The sequence below is a fragment of the Gadus morhua genome, chromosome 23 (assembly GCF_902167405.1).
Source record: "Gadus morhua chromosome 23, gadMor3.0, whole genome shotgun sequence".
Classification (NCBI taxonomy): domain Eukaryota; kingdom Metazoa; phylum Chordata; class Actinopteri; order Gadiformes; family Gadidae; genus Gadus; species Gadus morhua.
Genome location: NC_044070.1, coordinates 8300171 through 8318140, shown reverse-complemented (window position 1 = coordinate 8318140; position 17970 = coordinate 8300171). Strand labels below are relative to the sequence as shown.

The following is a 17970-nucleotide window of genomic DNA, read 5'->3' as shown; positions in this document are numbered from 1 at the left end:
ATTCGGCAGAAGACCAGGAGTGAGAGGCAGCTGAGAAGCATCTGGTGCGTTTCACTTAAAAGGGAACCGGTTAAAGACTTTTTGAAGTAAAGAGGAGCATCTCATCTGAACCTGATGTGAGTATTGTGTGGCAAAGCACAACTATTGGACTTGTATGTTGAATATAACTGATAATGTGTGAAGGAAATCGGGAATTGTGGTGGTTAAGTCTCATTTTAAATTTGGACCATGAGTAAACTGTTCCTTCCTTCAAAGGTCTATCATGGATATTTAACTGCAGTTCTGTGAGTATCCCAACTTAACCATGAAGCATAACTGCAAACTGTAAGTCATTCATTTCTCATTACTCTTGGGCACATTGATGTATTTTGGCATCCTGGTGAGTTAACCTGTTACCTGAGTATTAAGGATGTTAAGGAGTTATAGGTTGGGTTCTGATATCTTCAGTCTTCTTTCATTCTACTCTCCTGAGCTCTGCGTCTTCTTCACGTGAGTGTTGCTTTTACTAATGAGGGTGTGGTCTGAGTGAGCAGAGGTGCATACTGGGATACAGAGCTGTCTGAAGTCTACAGGTCTGTAGACACGCCCCCTCAGGGGAAACCGAGTGTTTGAGAAACTGTCGTGACGTCAGTTACATGGACTGGAATGTTCTTAAAGATGGAGACAGGGGTTCAGAAGGAGAAACACCAGGGGAAGATGAGGGGGCTCCTCATCTCAACGACTGAAACACAACTTCAGTCTGACACAGAACCATGGAACACATTTAACAGTCCCCTCCAGGCATCGTGACTCCTCAGGAACAGTTTCATTTCCAAGAAGGTCTTAATCTGGGGCCATCCCCAGATGGATCCTGCTCCTCAAGAGCCACCCCCCTCCACTGGGTGGTCTTCTGAACAGATGACCTCCTTCCTGTCCTCAGGCTGACTAAAGCTGCACCGTTTGCATTCAGGAAACCACTGGACTACAAAGACATGACTTCAGAGACGTTGAATCAACCTCGGACACATTTTGGAGACGCCAAGCATAATCCATCACCAATGTGGGACGGCACTGATGAATGTTGTACATAATTTACGTCTCTGGAGACATTGGTTGTTCTGTTATGGGTGCCCTGGCAGGAGAGCTGGGGGGGGGGGGGTGATGGAATGTTATTTGGCATGAGGTTTTGTGTGTGTGTGTGTGTGTGTGTGTGTGTGTGTGTGTGTGTGTGTGTGTGTGTGTGTGTGTGTGTGTGTGTGTGTGTGTGTGTGTGTGTGTGTGTGTGTGTGTGTCATGGAAGATTTTTGAGTATCGCTAGGGTTCTGTTTGTGCGTCTCCCACCTGGCATGGGGTCTGTGTGTGTGTCCGCCTTGCTTTGACAGTGATAATGTTCATACGGGGGTCTGCATGATGGGCTTGGGATATTGGAATGGTCAACTAAATCATACCTGATGGACGGCCACGCGTTTACTTAAGGGCCTCCAGTAGACATGAAGAGCCCTGAGCGATGCTCCGGAGCGATATCCAAAACACTGGGCAGGAAGGAGAGTACCCAACTCAAGTGTAAAAGGATGCAAGTGGTGTGTTCAGATCAGTGACTTCAAACTAGGACTACACCAATCAGGATCAATGGAGGATGGACACCAAAAGGAATTCCACAAGGAGAGTCTGACGTTGGAAAGGGACCTAAATGGATATTCAAGATGACCTTCAGACCTGTAATGAGACGGCTCTTCCTACCTGGCTGGATTGATGGAGAGCCCTGTGGATCTTGTCTTGCTCTCAGTTGCACGTCTTCTCAGGCTGAACTGTATTTGTTTCGGACAGGACTAGCTGAACGATTGGTTCCCTTAGATCGGAACCAATCCGGGAACTCCAGCTAGTGCGCTCTTCGAGCTGAAGTGTAACTCTTCAGCTGAGGAGGTAAGGGAACCTTCACTGGGGCTTCAAGATGTAAAGAGGAGAATGTTTCAGAGTGTTCCATGGTACTCTGATGAAGACCGTTGTTGTGTTCTACTGGCTGAGAGGAAGAACCCACACATCTTCCTCTTGGACTTTCTCCTCTGAGAATCCTGGCGCCATCTTGAAGGATATTCCATTTCATGTAACTGATGTCACGACAGATTCTCAAACACTTGGTTTCTCCTGAGGGGCGTTTCTATAGAACTGAAGACTTCAGACAGCACTGTATCCCAGCATGCATCTCTGCTCACTCAGACCACACCCCATGAGTAGGATGCAACACTCTAGTGATGGCGATGTAGAGCTTTATAAGTAAAGAGGGAGCAGACTAAGGGGATTAGAACACAATGGAATGTCAAGTCTGTAAATCTTTAAACCATGAAGATGGTAGGATAGTTCAGGAATTGGGCTTTTTAATATGGGCAGTCTTTTCACTCGGATGCTCACTTCTCACTGGAGCTGTACATGTGTTGGCTGGCTGGCATGATTTTCTGTTGGTGATGAGGCGGTCAGGGTGACGTTGCAGGGCTATGGTTGGCTCTCGGTGAGCTCAACGTTTAGATTTACTCTGTATGGTTTGTACCCTGAATAATCTAGATAATTGTAAAATGTAGACACGGTTTTGTATTGAATGATTCCAGGATTTTAGGTTTAAAGTTGTTGTACATGGTAATTTGCTTCTTCGTATGGTTTTGAGTGATATAACTTGTACACACTGGGTGCATAGTAGTAGTAATGACCAACAGCAACAAACAGATCTCCTCAAGGTAAGTCTGTTGGCTGTATTTTTAATGAAGACCATCGCTGGACTTCAGGATCTTCCTCCGTTCGGCTCAAGGTGAGGCGCTGGATCTGTTTTTTCTTTGGTTGGTTCCGGCCGGAATGTTCGGATTCCAGTCGGACGGTTTGTGCTTCCCGCCGTGGAAGGTTCTGAGTGCGGTCACTTGATTTAGTCCCAATGGTTAGCATAGAACGTTGTAGTCTTGACAACCATAAGAAACCACCTGGCAGTTAGTTGGACGGGAGTCCCCTAAGGGAATCTGGCGGAACGTTCTCGCTTGTATTTGCGTAAACTCGTGCCGTTGCCAACGGAAACTATTTCAGTCGGTTTCCATGGGGAATTGTTGCCCCTATCTTAAACAACTTAAGTTTGATATTAAATGCATACTGACACGTACGTCGTACAATATGTTGATAATTTCCGATGGTTGCGCCGTACTTTTACATTGACGGGACTCGCGCTGCGTACAGAACGGCGTTCTACTTGCGGCCCCATTTTTGACATCAGTGAAGGCTGATAATCATTTCAAGGTGGAAGACATTTTGACATTTCTTCAAGGAACCCAGCACCTGAATATGGCTGAGTAAATTTGATTTAATATCGATACTGCTTAGTGTTCTTTGTTACTTCAGCTTTTGTACGTTCTAAATATCTGCTGTGATTTATTGCCACAAAAGTTAAACCCTACCCAATAGAATTGACGTTAAACAACAACTTTGGTGCAGAGTTAGCAACTGGATAATATCGAAGCTAAAGAAATGTCCGTCATTCCCACATGTTACAGTAGAAGATACTAGAGCTGTGCAAGGTTAAAAAGGTAACATGTAGTTTGTCCCAAGGTGTCTGCCTCCTCATCCAGAGCAAGAGCTCCACCTCCTCACCCATAGCCAGACCTCCACCTCCTGTCAGAAGTCCCCCAGAACAGGTCAGTGTTCTGGTGTGTGAGAGTCTTCTCAGGTCAGTTACAATGCATGGCCTGAACCACTTCTTTAAACTTGTGGACTGCTGTCTTCATTCCCAAAAAACGGGATGCTCATGTCTGGTCTCAAATCATTTCTAGCCTGGAGTTATAAAATAATAGTTCAATTAATTGTGTAACTCGGTTTCGGATGAGTCAATTAAGTTTATTTTTGGGCAGATGCTGATATAAACCTTCTGCTGTAGCTGAAAGGCGAGGCCGTGAGGCTGGGGACCGGAGGCTTGTGGTGCCAGGGTGGACCGGAGACTGAGGCTGGAGACCAGCGGCCTGCAGCACCGGACCATAGGGTAACCATCACCAAGCTCATCTGAAACACTAAAATCCACGGTAGTTTTAGGTCTGGTTTTGATCATCTTATGACTTTAAATCTGTGCCAAGCTGTGATTTGAGTTAATTCATACGGGGGTTATGCAAGAGTCATATGAGCCATTAATGTTACGAGTTCTGCTCCGACCGTATTGGATGAATTGCTGAACGCGGCAATCTATAGACGTTGTCTAATTTAAGTGTTTAAATTTGTCTTCCAATTTACAAGTGAACCTCAGATGCAGGAGGTGGGGTGTGTTGCGTCCCCAGGTGATTTATAGCTGAGACCAACTGTGTTTTCAACCAGACCAGGAATCCATGGCTGAAGGAGCTGAAGGAGTAGCCGTGCTGAAGGAGCTGATGGAGGAGTCGTGCTGAAGGCCCTGCCTTGTGGAGGAGCTGGTGGAGACCCGGCCTGGTGAAGGACGTCTGTTGTGGGGTAGATGGAGCTTGACTCTGAAGTGATCATCACCCTCACTGCCACTTCTCGTAGAATACTGTTGCCACAAACTACCAGCGTTTGTACCATATATACCAGATGACTACATCTGTTTTACCACATGTTGAAGCAAGACTTCCGCTGTTTGTTCCAGACCAGGACCCTGTCTGAGGAGAGCTGCTGGAGTAGCTGAGACGCTGGAGGACGACTAGGAATCGACCAACAAGGATACCTCGTAAGTTTGTATTTACTTACTGTACATGGTTGACTTAAAGCGCAAAATACAGCTGTTGCTTTGACATTAACCAACTGCCGCTGTGTTTTCTTACTAGAACGTGTTTCTGGAGCGGAGGCGAGCTGGTAGGGGAGCCGTGAATCTGGAGGATGACCATCACTCTACCAATAAGGATTGTAAGTTTGTATTAACCAAACAAACTGGAAATAAAGGGCTTAAAAATAAGACAAACTACATGTTTGTTACCAGACTTTAGGGCCAGACTCGCGCTGTTTGTTCCAGACAGGACTCTGGCTGAGAAGAGCTGATGGAGGAGCCAAGACTCTTGAGGACGACATCACTCCACCAACCAGGATCCTTCGTAAGTTTGCCTAAAATAAACCGAGTGGACTTGTTGTAATGCAGGATTAGTTTGTCCAGTACAAGTTACGGCATACTATTGTGGTTGTTTACCAGACAAACTACAGCTGCTTCTTTGTTACGCGCCATTAATTGCCCAACTACTCCTGTGTTTGTTACCTTTCATTAGAGACAAACTACTACTGTGTTTGCTTCCTTACATTAGAGACGAATTACGTTTGTAACCAGACCAGGAATCTGGAGGACTGATGGAGAAGCCGTACATCTGGAAGGCAAATCCTGAGGACCACCAGCACTACCATCAAGGATTCCTCATTAGTTTGCATTATCTGGACATAGTGGACTAGGTAGGTGCCAGGTTCAAGTCCTCAGAATACAGTGATGCGTCCTTGAGCAAGGTGCCCTAAAGCCTGCCTGCTCCTTAATGACTTATCTTTGGTTCAGATAATGTTGCATCTTTTGAATATTGAACCTAATCAATGTCCTTGTTTGGTCCGGGCAGTCGCACCTGAGCTGAACCTCACCTGATCCTGTTTGGTCAGGGGTAGACACACCTGAGCTAAACCCGCCCTGATCCTGACATCCTGCTGGTCCTGTCTCCTCAGTTCATCTGAGCCTCGTCCTCCAGAAGACCTGCTGAACTCGGCAGTCTGAGGCTGATGGATCAATGACCTCCAGTGGGAGTGATCTTCTTGACCCCACATGTAACTGTGTGCTTCCACACGCCTTTCCCTCACGTCTTTCACTAACCTCACTTCTTCACTACTCTCTCCTGCTTCCTCTTTTCTTCCTTCTCTGTGGTTCAAACCTTTACACGGAAGGCGCGTCTTCCTGCCCTCAGAGGGTTTAGGGTTGAGAGTCAGGGTTTAGAGTCAGGGACAGAGCTGGTCAGGGAGGACTGCTTTTACACAAACCTCTCCACTTGCTTTCGGAATGGTGGTGACATTTTGAAAAGATTCATTTGGGAATGTTTTCCTCGGCTTTCCTTTAAAAAATTGTATCAAACTTCTGTCAAGTGTTTTTGTTTATATATTAAAATCCCACGTTGACTTCTACATGTTTGGTGCGGTTCATTTAATTGTCCTTTAACTTAATTAATGTCAAGCTAAACTCCTGCAATACATTTAATATATTATATTCAGCAATGTTCACATAATCCACTTTGTAAAAATATGAAACCTCCATTACTACTAAATTCAAGCCTATTCATGTATTTAACAATGTACATGCTGCCCCGCAGGCCATTCTCTGCTACAACACGTTAAATCCACCAACCCGTCTCACATCAATGTACTATAGCTACGTTGGTTCAAACGGAAAATGTAGTTTGTGTGAGACTGTTGTCCAGCAGAGGGAGCTGTCAGACACCTTAATTATACAGGAATGTCTGTGTATTTACATTTTACAATGTTCATGGGCTGGTCTAGTTTGTCTGCAAATAGCTCTGCCTCCAGCAACAGGATTGGTCGAAACATATGAAGTGAAAGAAATAAAAGCCCAGTTCACCAGATCTGAGGTCAGCTGTGGTCACTCAATACATTCAATCATGAATGTATTGAGTGAACGACGTCTGAGCTAAAATCACCCTGGAACTTGGTTTCCTGGAGCTCGGAGGACGGCAGGACGCGTGTTGACCTGGTCGATTAGGCCCTGAACGCAGACCCTGAACCCAGACATCCAAGGAACATATGTGGAACTTCTGTTTACAGACCCGCCGTGGTTTAATTAGCAGGTTGGAAACAGATGTGTGATATCGTCGGAGTAATAGTTTATACACTTTACGGTCGGAGTGCTAGCTTTTGGAGTTTGAGGCCCCGTCCACACGAAGCCGATTTCATGGCGAAACCGTAAAGGTCTTGTACGGTTCGGCCTTCCGTCCACACGAAGCCGGCGAATCCGCTGACCGAAACCGTAAACTTCTGAAACCACCCTCGGAGGTGGTTTCAAATCTACCCGGTTTCGTTTTGGATTTGTGTGGACGCCTGAAACCGACTGAAACCGTAAACGATGACGTCATCGCCCCAACCCTCGACCCACTAGCCAATGACTGTTAAGCCCGCAGAGTCTTAGAACTCACAACAACAAAGATGATGGCGGACTACAGGCTTGTAATCGTTCTGCAGCAGATCATGTCCCTTGTTGGGTTGCTAAGCCATTATTTATTAAGACTGTTGACTGACTGTTTGTGTTGTTAGTGGTTCGGGGGGCAGCCTTTATGCGCATGCTCGCCTCTTCTTCTTATTTAATTTTCTTCTGGATTTCTGTAGCAGAAGCAGCGCCCCTTATTGGCCTGGCATGTGTACTACAGCGTTTCTACTGATCTACCCGGTTTCGCTTGACTCAGTCTTTACGGAGATACTCCGAAACCGGAACGGTTTCGCCCGTTTTGGCTTCGTGTGGACGGGGCCTGACATGACAGGGGCTATCGGAGGGTTAGCCAGTTTTAAGGCTGCCAGCCATGTAATAAGGGCTGGTTTCCTATTCAAAGGTAGCCTGTGGAAATGTATGATTACCCCAGTTGCCTTGGCCCTATGTAATTGATTACTGCAGCAATGCAGTATGATCCTCCTGTAGACCTGGTTATTTGCTTTTCCGTAGCCATTTCAGCGAGCCTCAGAGTCTGACTCATTACCTGCTATGGCTGCTAGAGCCACAGAGTAGGAGTAGGTTACCATGCCAGTGACGTAGCTGATTATTGAGATCCAACATGGCGGCGCCCCGTAACATAAACAACACTTTCACCGTGCAATTGTATCCCTTTTAGCAAGTTCAGCCATTTTTTGTTATTGTACCAATGAGAAGGCAGACGATATATCTGTTTTATCAACTCAACTATAAATTTCATTGCAGTTCATCTTTAAAGTCCAAAGGCAAAGGCCGCAGCAGGCTTCACAGGCACAAACAGAGTTTGTCAACAGTGTTCACAGACGGAGCGGTAAATTATGGTCTCTGCTGGCCTGCCTTCTTCTAGTCATGCGGAACCAGCAGCCATTCAAAGGGTGGCACCGTCACCACCGGTAGAGGGTGCAAATTCTCGCAATGCCTCAAAAAAGGACAATATAAGTGAATTAAGCAAAACATAAAAAACTTAAACTACCTAACACTATATATTAAGGAACCACATTAACCATTGACTAGGAGCTTATTGGCTTGCATATTATTAGCATATTGGCTCTTAATTAGTCATTATAAGGCACCTATTAAATGTGCAACTGAATGAGAAGCGGACAGAAGCAAGACGTACTGTAGTAATTAGAATTGGCTGTAAAAACTAGAATCCGCACTCAAGAATCAGTTTAAGACTTCACCCAACTGTAAAGCACTTTTATCTCCACGTTTAAAATGAATAAATACAAATTTTCCCTGTTAATGCCATAACTGACTTACACACAGTTGAATCACGAGCAACGTTTTTTCAGAAAACCAATGATTTTTTTAGAACAAACCTAATGAGAGCATTACGTTTACTTCAACATGCTGGTCACCCTATGGCATTTCACATGAGATCTATTCCTGGCTTTGTTTTTACAGCTCATTTCCAAAACAAACTTAAAAAGTGTTAGGTATGTAATAGATGTGCATAAACCATATATCTGGTACATCACAATTGCATGAATTGTTCGGCTTTAGGCGTATCATAAAAGATTGTTAACGTGTCACTGATATTTGTATGAGATTAACTGAGACAAAATTGAGGTAGTTCATCCAAACGTTTGTCGTATTCCGACTAATTTGAGAGCTTGTACTTCTCAAAATGTTCTTATAGCTGAGACACCTGTAAGAAAATGGAGAAGTCAGACGGATCACTGTGAGACTGAACCTTGGCTTGGCTATTTCTGTTATTTCGGGGAGGGACCACACATTTAAAGTCATTTGTTAGGAACCATCAGCATGATGTATCCAAGGAACCATCGGTAATCACTAGTGAACACATGAGTGTTCTTTATCTAGAGTTGTGTTCTTTCCGAGTTCATCATTTCACTAGTGAACACATGAGTGTTCTTCTCTCTAGAGAAGGGTTTAATCTGAGTTCATCTTTTCATTATATTTTCAGTAAATCCAAAACCAAACCTTTATTAATGTGTCTCCTCCAGTAATTGCATTGATCTGGTTGAGTTTGGACGTTACTAGTCCTGGTATGTGGGTGTTGAAACTCATCCAGCCTACCACTAGAGAAGCTTACTCATGTGGTGAGAGGAAAGCAAACTTTGGAAAGCACTCTTTGGTTAGTTTTTCTGTGTTTTCAGCTTTAGTTATTATCGTTGTTTTGTTTATCCTGAAGAATGGGGTGGGATGGAGGGAGGGAGGGATGAGGGGTGTTTTACTGTATTAAAGTCTTCTGTTTGAATAATGTATGTTGAAACTATGGTTGATAAAAAAAGTTCACTGGGGAACACAGTGGGTGATGTTCTCTCCAGAGCTGTGCTGTCCCACACCCTGGGGATAGCATGAGAGGTAAGCCACACATGTAACAGACTTGACTAAAGGTGAAACTGTCGTGGAATTTAACCGAGATATAAACACTTCGACTAACTTAAGATAGAGGAAAATAAATCGAGGGGTCCGGAGCAAGTATTGACAGACTTTATTGCTACCCACAAATAAGCAACAACAAAGCCGAATGGTTTGCAAAGCACTGGCGGTCAACGGATCTCGGCTTCCTCTTTATTCACACACACAAAGCAGTTTCTGGTTTGAGGTTTCCGCCCACAATCAATCATAAATTTGGCTAACCAAATTGTCAACAAAATAATTTAGGACACCAGGCTGAGGTCAGCACGCATTAACCCCGTAGCTTCCTGCTCCTGTGGGGGATTCCTTCCAACATACGCTCTTACCCCAGACTCCCTGGCACCGTGTCAAGCCCTGGATCAGATTCTAGAGACGCTTTAAATGTTTTCTACCATTAGATATATAGGCCTAATAATAATCATGGTTTACCATAGATTATAATCATTAATTTCTACCACAAAACAATAACTATGTTGTGTTTGTGCGTGTGTGTGTGTGTGTGTGTCCACACACACACAGGGCATGTGATGCGTCTGTGCAGTAGTGTTGGAGTAGTAGTGCTTGTAGTTAGTGCATGCTGAATGCTGCTTGCTACTCTCTGCTTTCAGCCCTTTGTTATCAGGGGCGAAAAGCGGAGCCGAGTGCGTAAGTCTCCTCAGCCGGTACATAGCCTCTCCACTGCCAGGATCTCGTACACGCCTCTCTGTGGCACACATGGTAACTGGTCCCTTGCAGTCCCAGGCTAAGTTGTACAGGATCTCGGACCAGCAGTGGGCCCCAGAGACGTGGCATGCCGGCCCATCGGTGAGTGGAAATACCCTGCTGCCTGTCAACCGCTGTCCCAGGTAAATAGCCCCAGCTTGGGTGAATAGTGAAGTCCCCAACGGTGGAGCAGGCTGAAGATGGTCGGTGTGAGAACCACTACAACGGCTGGAAAGGCGGACGAAGGCCACCCCATAGCCACATGGGTTCACTCAGGAGGGTACAGCGGCTAGGGGAGCAAAACCCCGAAAACCTGCACCTGGGGACAGGCACAGGCGGAGTCCAACTGACCGGACCACCGGCAGCCCCCTGCAACTCCTGCCAGACGAAGGTCGTCATGGGTTCCCTCATGCCGCTGGAGGTCCATCTGGTAGGTGTGTAGATGGTGGGAGTGAGGTCTGCGCACCCACACGTCACCTTAATCCTCACCTATGCGCAACCTTCTTGCCTGTCCTGTGGCGTTGTGGAATGGTGGTGGGTACAGGCACACAGGCGGCGATGGAGTGATGGTCGTTAAGACTGTGGGATGGAGCGGCGGGTCTTTTCGGCAGCTTCCATTGCGACTGAGCAGCCCCACACGGCTCACCCCTGAGATGGGGAAGGACCTAGAAAAGGTGGTCCTAAAGTTGCCTGCTCCCCATACTCCGGACGGTAAGCCGCAACTGTCGGAGCATCCCCCCTCGCGGTCGAAATATAAAAGATAAAAGTAAGCTAAGCATTGCTTCGTGGAACATTCGCACACTGCTGGACCTAGCTGGAACTCCTGACAGGCCCCACCGCAGGACAGCACTGGTGGTCTCAGCGAGACAAAACTACATGGGGAGGACTCCCTGTCAGAGGTTGGTGCTGGGTACACCTTCCTGAAGGGGGTCCCCGAAGGCACTCGCCGTAATCATGAGGTTGGCTTTGCTGTGAAGTCTAAACTGCTGCAGCGCATTCCGGAACTCCCCATCGGCATCAATGAACGACTGATGACATGGCGCATTCCCCTGGCAAAGGAACGCTTTGCCACCCTCATCAGTGCATATGCACCAACGCTTGATGCCGAGCATAACGTCAAAGAGGATTTCTACAGAGCTCTTGATGCCATATTACAGAAAACCCCGGCTACGGACATGCTCATACTCATGGGAGATTTCAATGCTAGAGTGGGCACGGAGCACCTGGAATGGAGTAAAGTCATTGGCCAGCATGGAGTGGGGAAGATGAACCACAACGGGCTCAGACTCCTCTCCCCCTGTGCAGAGCACCAGCTGGTCATTACCGACACCATCTTCCAGATGAAGAACAGGCTTAAGACCACCTGGCAGCATCCCCGCTCAAAACATTGGCATCTCCACAGAAAAGATGTCCTCACCACCCTCGTCATGCGCGGAGCTGAGTGCTGGACTGACCACCTCATGGTCAGATCCAAACTACTCATTAGCATTCAGCCTCTTGGCCCAAGGACAACTCCAAACAAGATACTCAACCTTACAGCGCTGAACAGCCCCACCACCAAAGACAACCTTTCACGGCTCCTTGCTGAAAACCTCTTTCAGATCCCGGAGGAATCAGCCGACTGGCCAGCCCTGCGCCAGGCTATTCATAGCGCAGCCGTAGAGGTGCTCGGTCAGTCAAGGTAACATCACCATGACTGGTTTGACTGTAACTCAGCTGAGATACAGTCACTCCTAAAAACCAAGCATGAGGCCCACAAAGCTCTCCTGTCCTGCCCTGGATCTCCCACCCTTAAAACCACCTTTAATGCTGCAAGAACAGCATCCCAGCGAGGCCTCCGGAATATGGGGAACACCTGGAGGGTGCAAAAGGCGTAAGAGATCCAGAACCTGGATCTTTTACGATGCCATAAAAACATTGTACGGCCCCAGGAAGAGGGCGATTGCCCCAGTCCGATCAGCTGATGGGTCCACACTCTTCAATGACCGCCACGAGATTCTTGCCCGTTTGGCAAATCATTTTGAGAGTCTCCTCAACCACCCTGTCGACCCACATATTCTGTATAATCTCCCAGACCTGCCGCCAACCACGCACCTGGACATCCCACTACTTTACTCAGAAATCCAGCAAGCCATTGCAGGGCTGAAGAACAATAAAAGCGCTGGACCTGGAGGAATCCCTGCAAAGGTTTTCAAAAACGGAGGATACATCCTCACGAGTCGCCTGCACCTCCTGATCCAAAAAATCGGGGAACATGGGATCCTCCCACAGGACTGAAAGGATGCTAACATCGTGGTCATTTATAAACAAAGGGAGACAGAGCAGTATGCGGGAAAAGCAGGGAAAGCCCTGGCCAAGATCATGATCAACAGATTGGTTGAGCACATCTCAGAAGGTGTGCTTCCGGAAACACAGTGCGGTTTCCGGAAGACCAGATCCACGACAGACATGGTTTTTGTCTTGAGGCAGCGTCTGGAGTAGAGCCGAGAGCATCACAAAGACCTTTACATAGCCTTCATCGACCTCAGCAAAGCTTTTGACACCGTCAACCGTGAGTTGCTCTGGAAATACCTCTGCAAACTTGGAGTACCACCCAAGTTTCTTAGCATCCTACAGTAGCTGCATGACGGGATGCAAGCCAGAGTGCTCACAGGAGAACTCCAGTCAGAGTTTTTCAAGGTAAACGTTGGGGTGAAGCAAGGCTGTGTCTTGGATCCGGTGCTCTTTAATATCCTCCTCTCTGCCATCACCTGCCTCTTTCACAGTGTCATGGGACATGAAGACGGTGTCCGTGTGGAATACCGCCTTGATGGAAGCCTCTTCAACATCCGTCGGCTCCAGGCCCACACAAAGACAAAGACCCGCCAAATATGTGAGCTTCAGTATGCTGATGACTGTGCCATCTTAGCTCACAGCCCGGACTATATGCTGCATGCCCTCAACACAATAACTGATCCGTACCAATCCTTTGGCCTACAGGTTAACATAAAAAAACCGAGGTCATGACCCATCTCAAACCCCCCAGCCCCCCCCAGTTTCCACACACACGATGTTCCACTTAAAACAGTGGATCACTTCACTTACCTTGGCTCCACTTTGTCCTCATGCTGCTCCCTTTACACAGAAATACACACCCGGATCAATAAAGCATCATCATCATTTGGACGCCTGCGCAGCAGGGTTTTTGAAAACCGTAACCTGAAGGTCAGTACCAAGGTCGCTGTTTACAACGCGCTATGTCTCTCCACTCTGCTTTATGGGGCAAAGTCATGGACCCCATACCGCCAGCACATCAGCAACCTAGAGGCCTTCCATATACGCTGCCTACAGAAGATCCTCTGTCTGTCCTGGGAAGATCGAATCTTACGCATGCCTGAACATCGCCTGCCCCGCCAAGTCCTCTGCAGCCAACTAATGGGCGCAAAGCGATCCGCTGGAGGGCAAAAGTGGCGCTTTAAGGACTAAACCAGGGACCTCCTAAAGCGAGCGAACATTTCCCTCACACAGCTCGAAACTCTGGCACTCAACAGACCAGCCTGGCAGGTAACTTTTCTACTGCAGTTTGTCAAATTCACCAAACCAACCAAGACCGACGTTCCGAGAGGCGCAGCCAGAGACACGAGCGGGCAGCAGATACCTTTCTTGCATCTGCTTTCCCTTGCTCCATCTGCGGACGAATGTGCGGCTCAAGGATCGGACTCTACGCCCATGAGAAGTGGCACCAGTGGCAACGTCGCTGACGTTGAAAGATAAAACATGAAGGTCCTGTTCATTGTGGTCTAAAAGGTAATCATATGTTCTAGGCCCATGAGTTACCAGGCTTCAGGTTAACTCTGCTGCGTGAGGAGGAAGTCTTTTCTTGTTTTCTGTCAAACCGAACACAAGTGTATGATGAACTGAAACCGCAGACCAGATGTCAAACCAGCCACGCCTTCTATCGTAAGTGGTTATATTTTCTTAACCTTTATTTCAATTCTTAACACGTCTTTCATAGATTTTCTTTGCATGAACTTTTTCATTGTTGACCTGCAGGTGTGTTTAAATATCTCCCAGAATAACAGAGTGAGAGAGAGGACACACTATGACTCTAATATCGGCAGCAAGAGGATTTCTAGCTTTCCTTCTGTCAGCACCAGGTAGGTTTATTTACATTGTGATGATTCAGTTGAGCATTTTCAATAACATGACAACCAAGCAACTGGAATGAGGAGAGGGTGAAACCACAGCATGTTGGAGATAGAATTATAGTAAACAGAACATTAAGGAATCACCCTCTAGAACGCTGTGTTTCATTAAACAGACCACGAGAATAGAGAATGGTCCACTTCCTATGCTTCAGTTATGGTTCATTAGTCATGGAAAAATGCCACTTCACTGCAAGTTGTATACAGCCAATTGCAGAGAAAGTACTTTACTGGGTTTTAGATCAAAATACTGTGTGAATTATCTTTCAGAATATATGTTTGCTTTTGGGATTTGATGGCCATTTCCTTGTTATTAGGCAAACATGTTCATTTAGGTATTTTTGGACTTTTGAAAAATATAAATGTCAGAAGTTACTGTTTGTCCCCTATTTATTCTAATAACGACGGTTTAGACATGGAATATCAATCTTGGAATTCCATGTTGGAATTCTCCTCACCACAACTCTTATATCCTTCTTTCCTCCCCTAGTGTCCAATCCTATCCTTGTCTCCTCTGCTCTATATTCTAGCCTCCACATCTAAATAATTTAAAAAACGTATGGTTTTTGCCACAAAATAAGCACATAGACTATAGGGCAGAGGCCAACAGAGACTAAACACAGCCTAGTAGCCTAAACTACCATGATTCATTACCGGTTTGCTGGATGCTTATTGCTGGATGAACTAATGTTACATCATGAATTATTAATATACCCTTATTATAAAGTCTTCATAGCTAATTTCAATAAATGGCATGACCTGTTGTAATGGCAAATTATGAAATTACGGTCTTTAACTTAACCCAATCTTACTTTTGATTCAAATAAAAAATGTACTATATTTATATTTAGATTCCTGAATCCAGGGGGGGGGGGGTTGATCTTGAATCCTCCCCTGGCTACTCCACTAGTGTCCTGTGATTCTGGAACGCTCCTCTCACAGCTCAGTGGTCAGCATGTATCCGTAGTTTCCATCTCGACCCACCAGCCTCCATCTCTTTATGCATCTTCTGGTCTGTTCATCAGGTGAACCTCTGTGTCTTGGTCATTCTCAATGAGATGTGTTTGTTTTTTCACAGCGCTTCAGGGTAATGATGACTGGAGAGTTACGTACTCATCTAGTAATGTCTGCGCTTTAAGAGGAGCAACGGTTGACATCAGCTGCACTTATGAATACCCTGACAACGTACAGTACCGCCCTAACACAGTCAGAACACTGTGGTTTACTAAAGGAGACAAGTATCAGCCAGTTGATTTGGAACACGATACAGACTATACAGGTCGTGTTGAATCCAGCTGTGGAGAGGTCAGCTGTACCGGGTCCAGATGTCATGGAACATGTACCCTGATAATCAGAGACCTGAGACAGAGTGACTCTGCTGTCTACAAGTTTAGGTTCACAACAAACCTACCAGGTGGGAAATATAATGGGGACCCTGGATTGATGTTATCCTTAACAGGTAAACTTGAATTACCTGTGTGTGTGTGTGTGTGTGTTAATTATTTAGAATAATTGTGTGTAATTTGATCTCACACCCAGATCTCCAGGTGAAGGTGTCCTTTCTTTACCCTACCAGTCCTACCTGGGCAGAGCTGGAGTGTCACAGTATGTGTGGTCTAGCTGGTGACCCTCCCTACATCTGGATCAGGAATGGACAGAATGTAGGACAGGGAATAAACTACTGGGAGTATATTCAGTCTGATGGGAGCTATTCATGTGCCGTTGAAGGATACAAACGTGTCACCTCTCCTTTAGTGTGTAAGTTCACTCCACAGTACACTGACATGATACCAGATGTAATGGACCTTTTAGAGTACATAACCATGGTTACTATGAATGACTGCAGAGCCTGTTCAAAACGGGCCTGTTCTGAAAGGGCCGATGGCCTTGCCTCCTGTTTTGTTGCTTGCAGCTTTCCCGGCAGATGCTCATTTATTTATTTTTTTATTGCTTTTTTACGATTATTTTCTCAATGAGAATTCTTTATTATTCTCAATGAGATGCGTTTGTTTTTTCCCAGGGCTTCAGGGTAATGGTGACTGGACAGTTACTTACTCATCTAGTAATGTCTGTGCTTTAAGAGGAGCAATGGTTGACATCAACTGCACTTATGAATACCCTGACAACGTACAGTACCGCCCTAACACAGTCAGAACACTGTGGTTTACTAAAGGAGACAAGTATCAGCCAGTTGATCTGGAACACGATGCAGACTACACAGGTCGTGTTGAATCCAGCTGTGAAGAGGTCAGATGTACCGGGTCCAGATGTCATGGAACATGTACCCTGAGAATCAAAGACCTGAGACAGAGTGACTCTTCCGTCTACAAGTTTATGTTCACAACAAATCAACTAGGTTTGGAATATATTGGTAACCCTGGAGTGATGTTATCTGTAACAGGTAAACTTGGATTACCAGTGTGTGTGTGTGTGTGTTTATGGTTATGTGTGGGTGTTGTCTTATCTTACATTTTTTATATAATTGTGTGTAACTTCACTCACTCAGATATACAGGTAAAGGTGTACTTTCTTTACCCAACTGATCCTTCCTATGCAAAGCTGGAGTGTCACAGTATGTGTGGCCTAGCTGTTGACCCTCGATACATCTGGTTCAGGAATGGACAGAATGTAGGACAACGAGTGAACTACTGGGCCTACATTCAGTCTGGAGACAGCTTTTCATGTGCTTTTGAAGGATATGAACGTCTCCGCTCTCCTATAGTGTGTAAGTCCACTCCACATGATCCCAGGCATAATTTTACCTTTAGGGTATGAACTATATGTCGATTTTTCATGATTGGATCCAAACTGCCGGAATTTTTTTAAATTAATGAAATGTTAACTGTTAACAGACGCTCCAAAGAACCCCTCAGTGACTATGAGTCCCTCTGGTGAAATAAAGGAGGGCAGTTCAGTGACTGAGCTGCAGCAGTGATGCCAACCCAGCAGCTAACTACACCTGGTTCAAGGAACCTGAAATCCCAGTGAAAGAATCAGGACAGAACTACACCATCACTTATATCACATCTGAGCATGAAGAAAACTATTACTGCCAAGCTCATAATGCAATCGGACATCATAATTCCACCTCAGTGTTCATTAAAGGTAATTATTCAATTAAAAGACACACACACCTATACAGTTAAACAGTGGCATATTTATCTCGCAGTTTGTCATCAGTGTTTGAAATCAACTGACTATGTACCAGGGGCGACATCATCATCATGGACAACAACAGGAGCTGTGGGAACCATTTTTGTCTTACTGGCCACCATACTCCTCCTCGTCTTCCTCTGGATGAGGTGATATTTATTTTCTTAATTTCCATTCCTTTACTTCTCCTGTGCCTTCTTCTTCATCTCTCTGTTCTCTTCTCCAGAAAAAAGAGGGCCTCCAGAAAAGCATATGGACAGGGTGGAAGGCCAGATACTGTGGAGGAGGTGAGACACAGGAAGCCATTTATTACTACTAACCCATCCTTTACTAAGACACACGGGGGATATACCCTGAGTGTCAAGGCGGGTCCTGGCG

At 45.9% G+C, this 17970-nt stretch overlaps 2 protein-coding genes across 2 annotated transcripts in view; both read left to right on the top strand.

Annotated features, from left to right (window-relative positions):
• Positions 1–17348, top strand: part of LOC115536924 (uncharacterized) — a 37790-nt gene extending 20442 nt beyond the window's left edge. Inside the window, exons 4-7 of the mRNA XM_030348421.1 lie at positions 15979–16197; positions 16460–16840; positions 16999–17164; positions 17292–17348. Coding sequence (XP_030204281.1) covers positions 15979–16197; positions 16460–16840; positions 16999–17033 — 635 coding nt within the window. The 3' untranslated portion in view covers positions 17034–17164; positions 17292–17348. The remainder of the gene's footprint in view (positions 1–15978; positions 16198–16459; positions 16841–16998; positions 17165–17291) is intronic.
• Positions 1–17970, top strand: part of LOC115536918 (B-cell receptor CD22-like) — a 92975-nt gene that overhangs the window by 35876 nt on the left and 39129 nt on the right. The gene's annotated exons all lie outside the window — the stretch shown is intronic.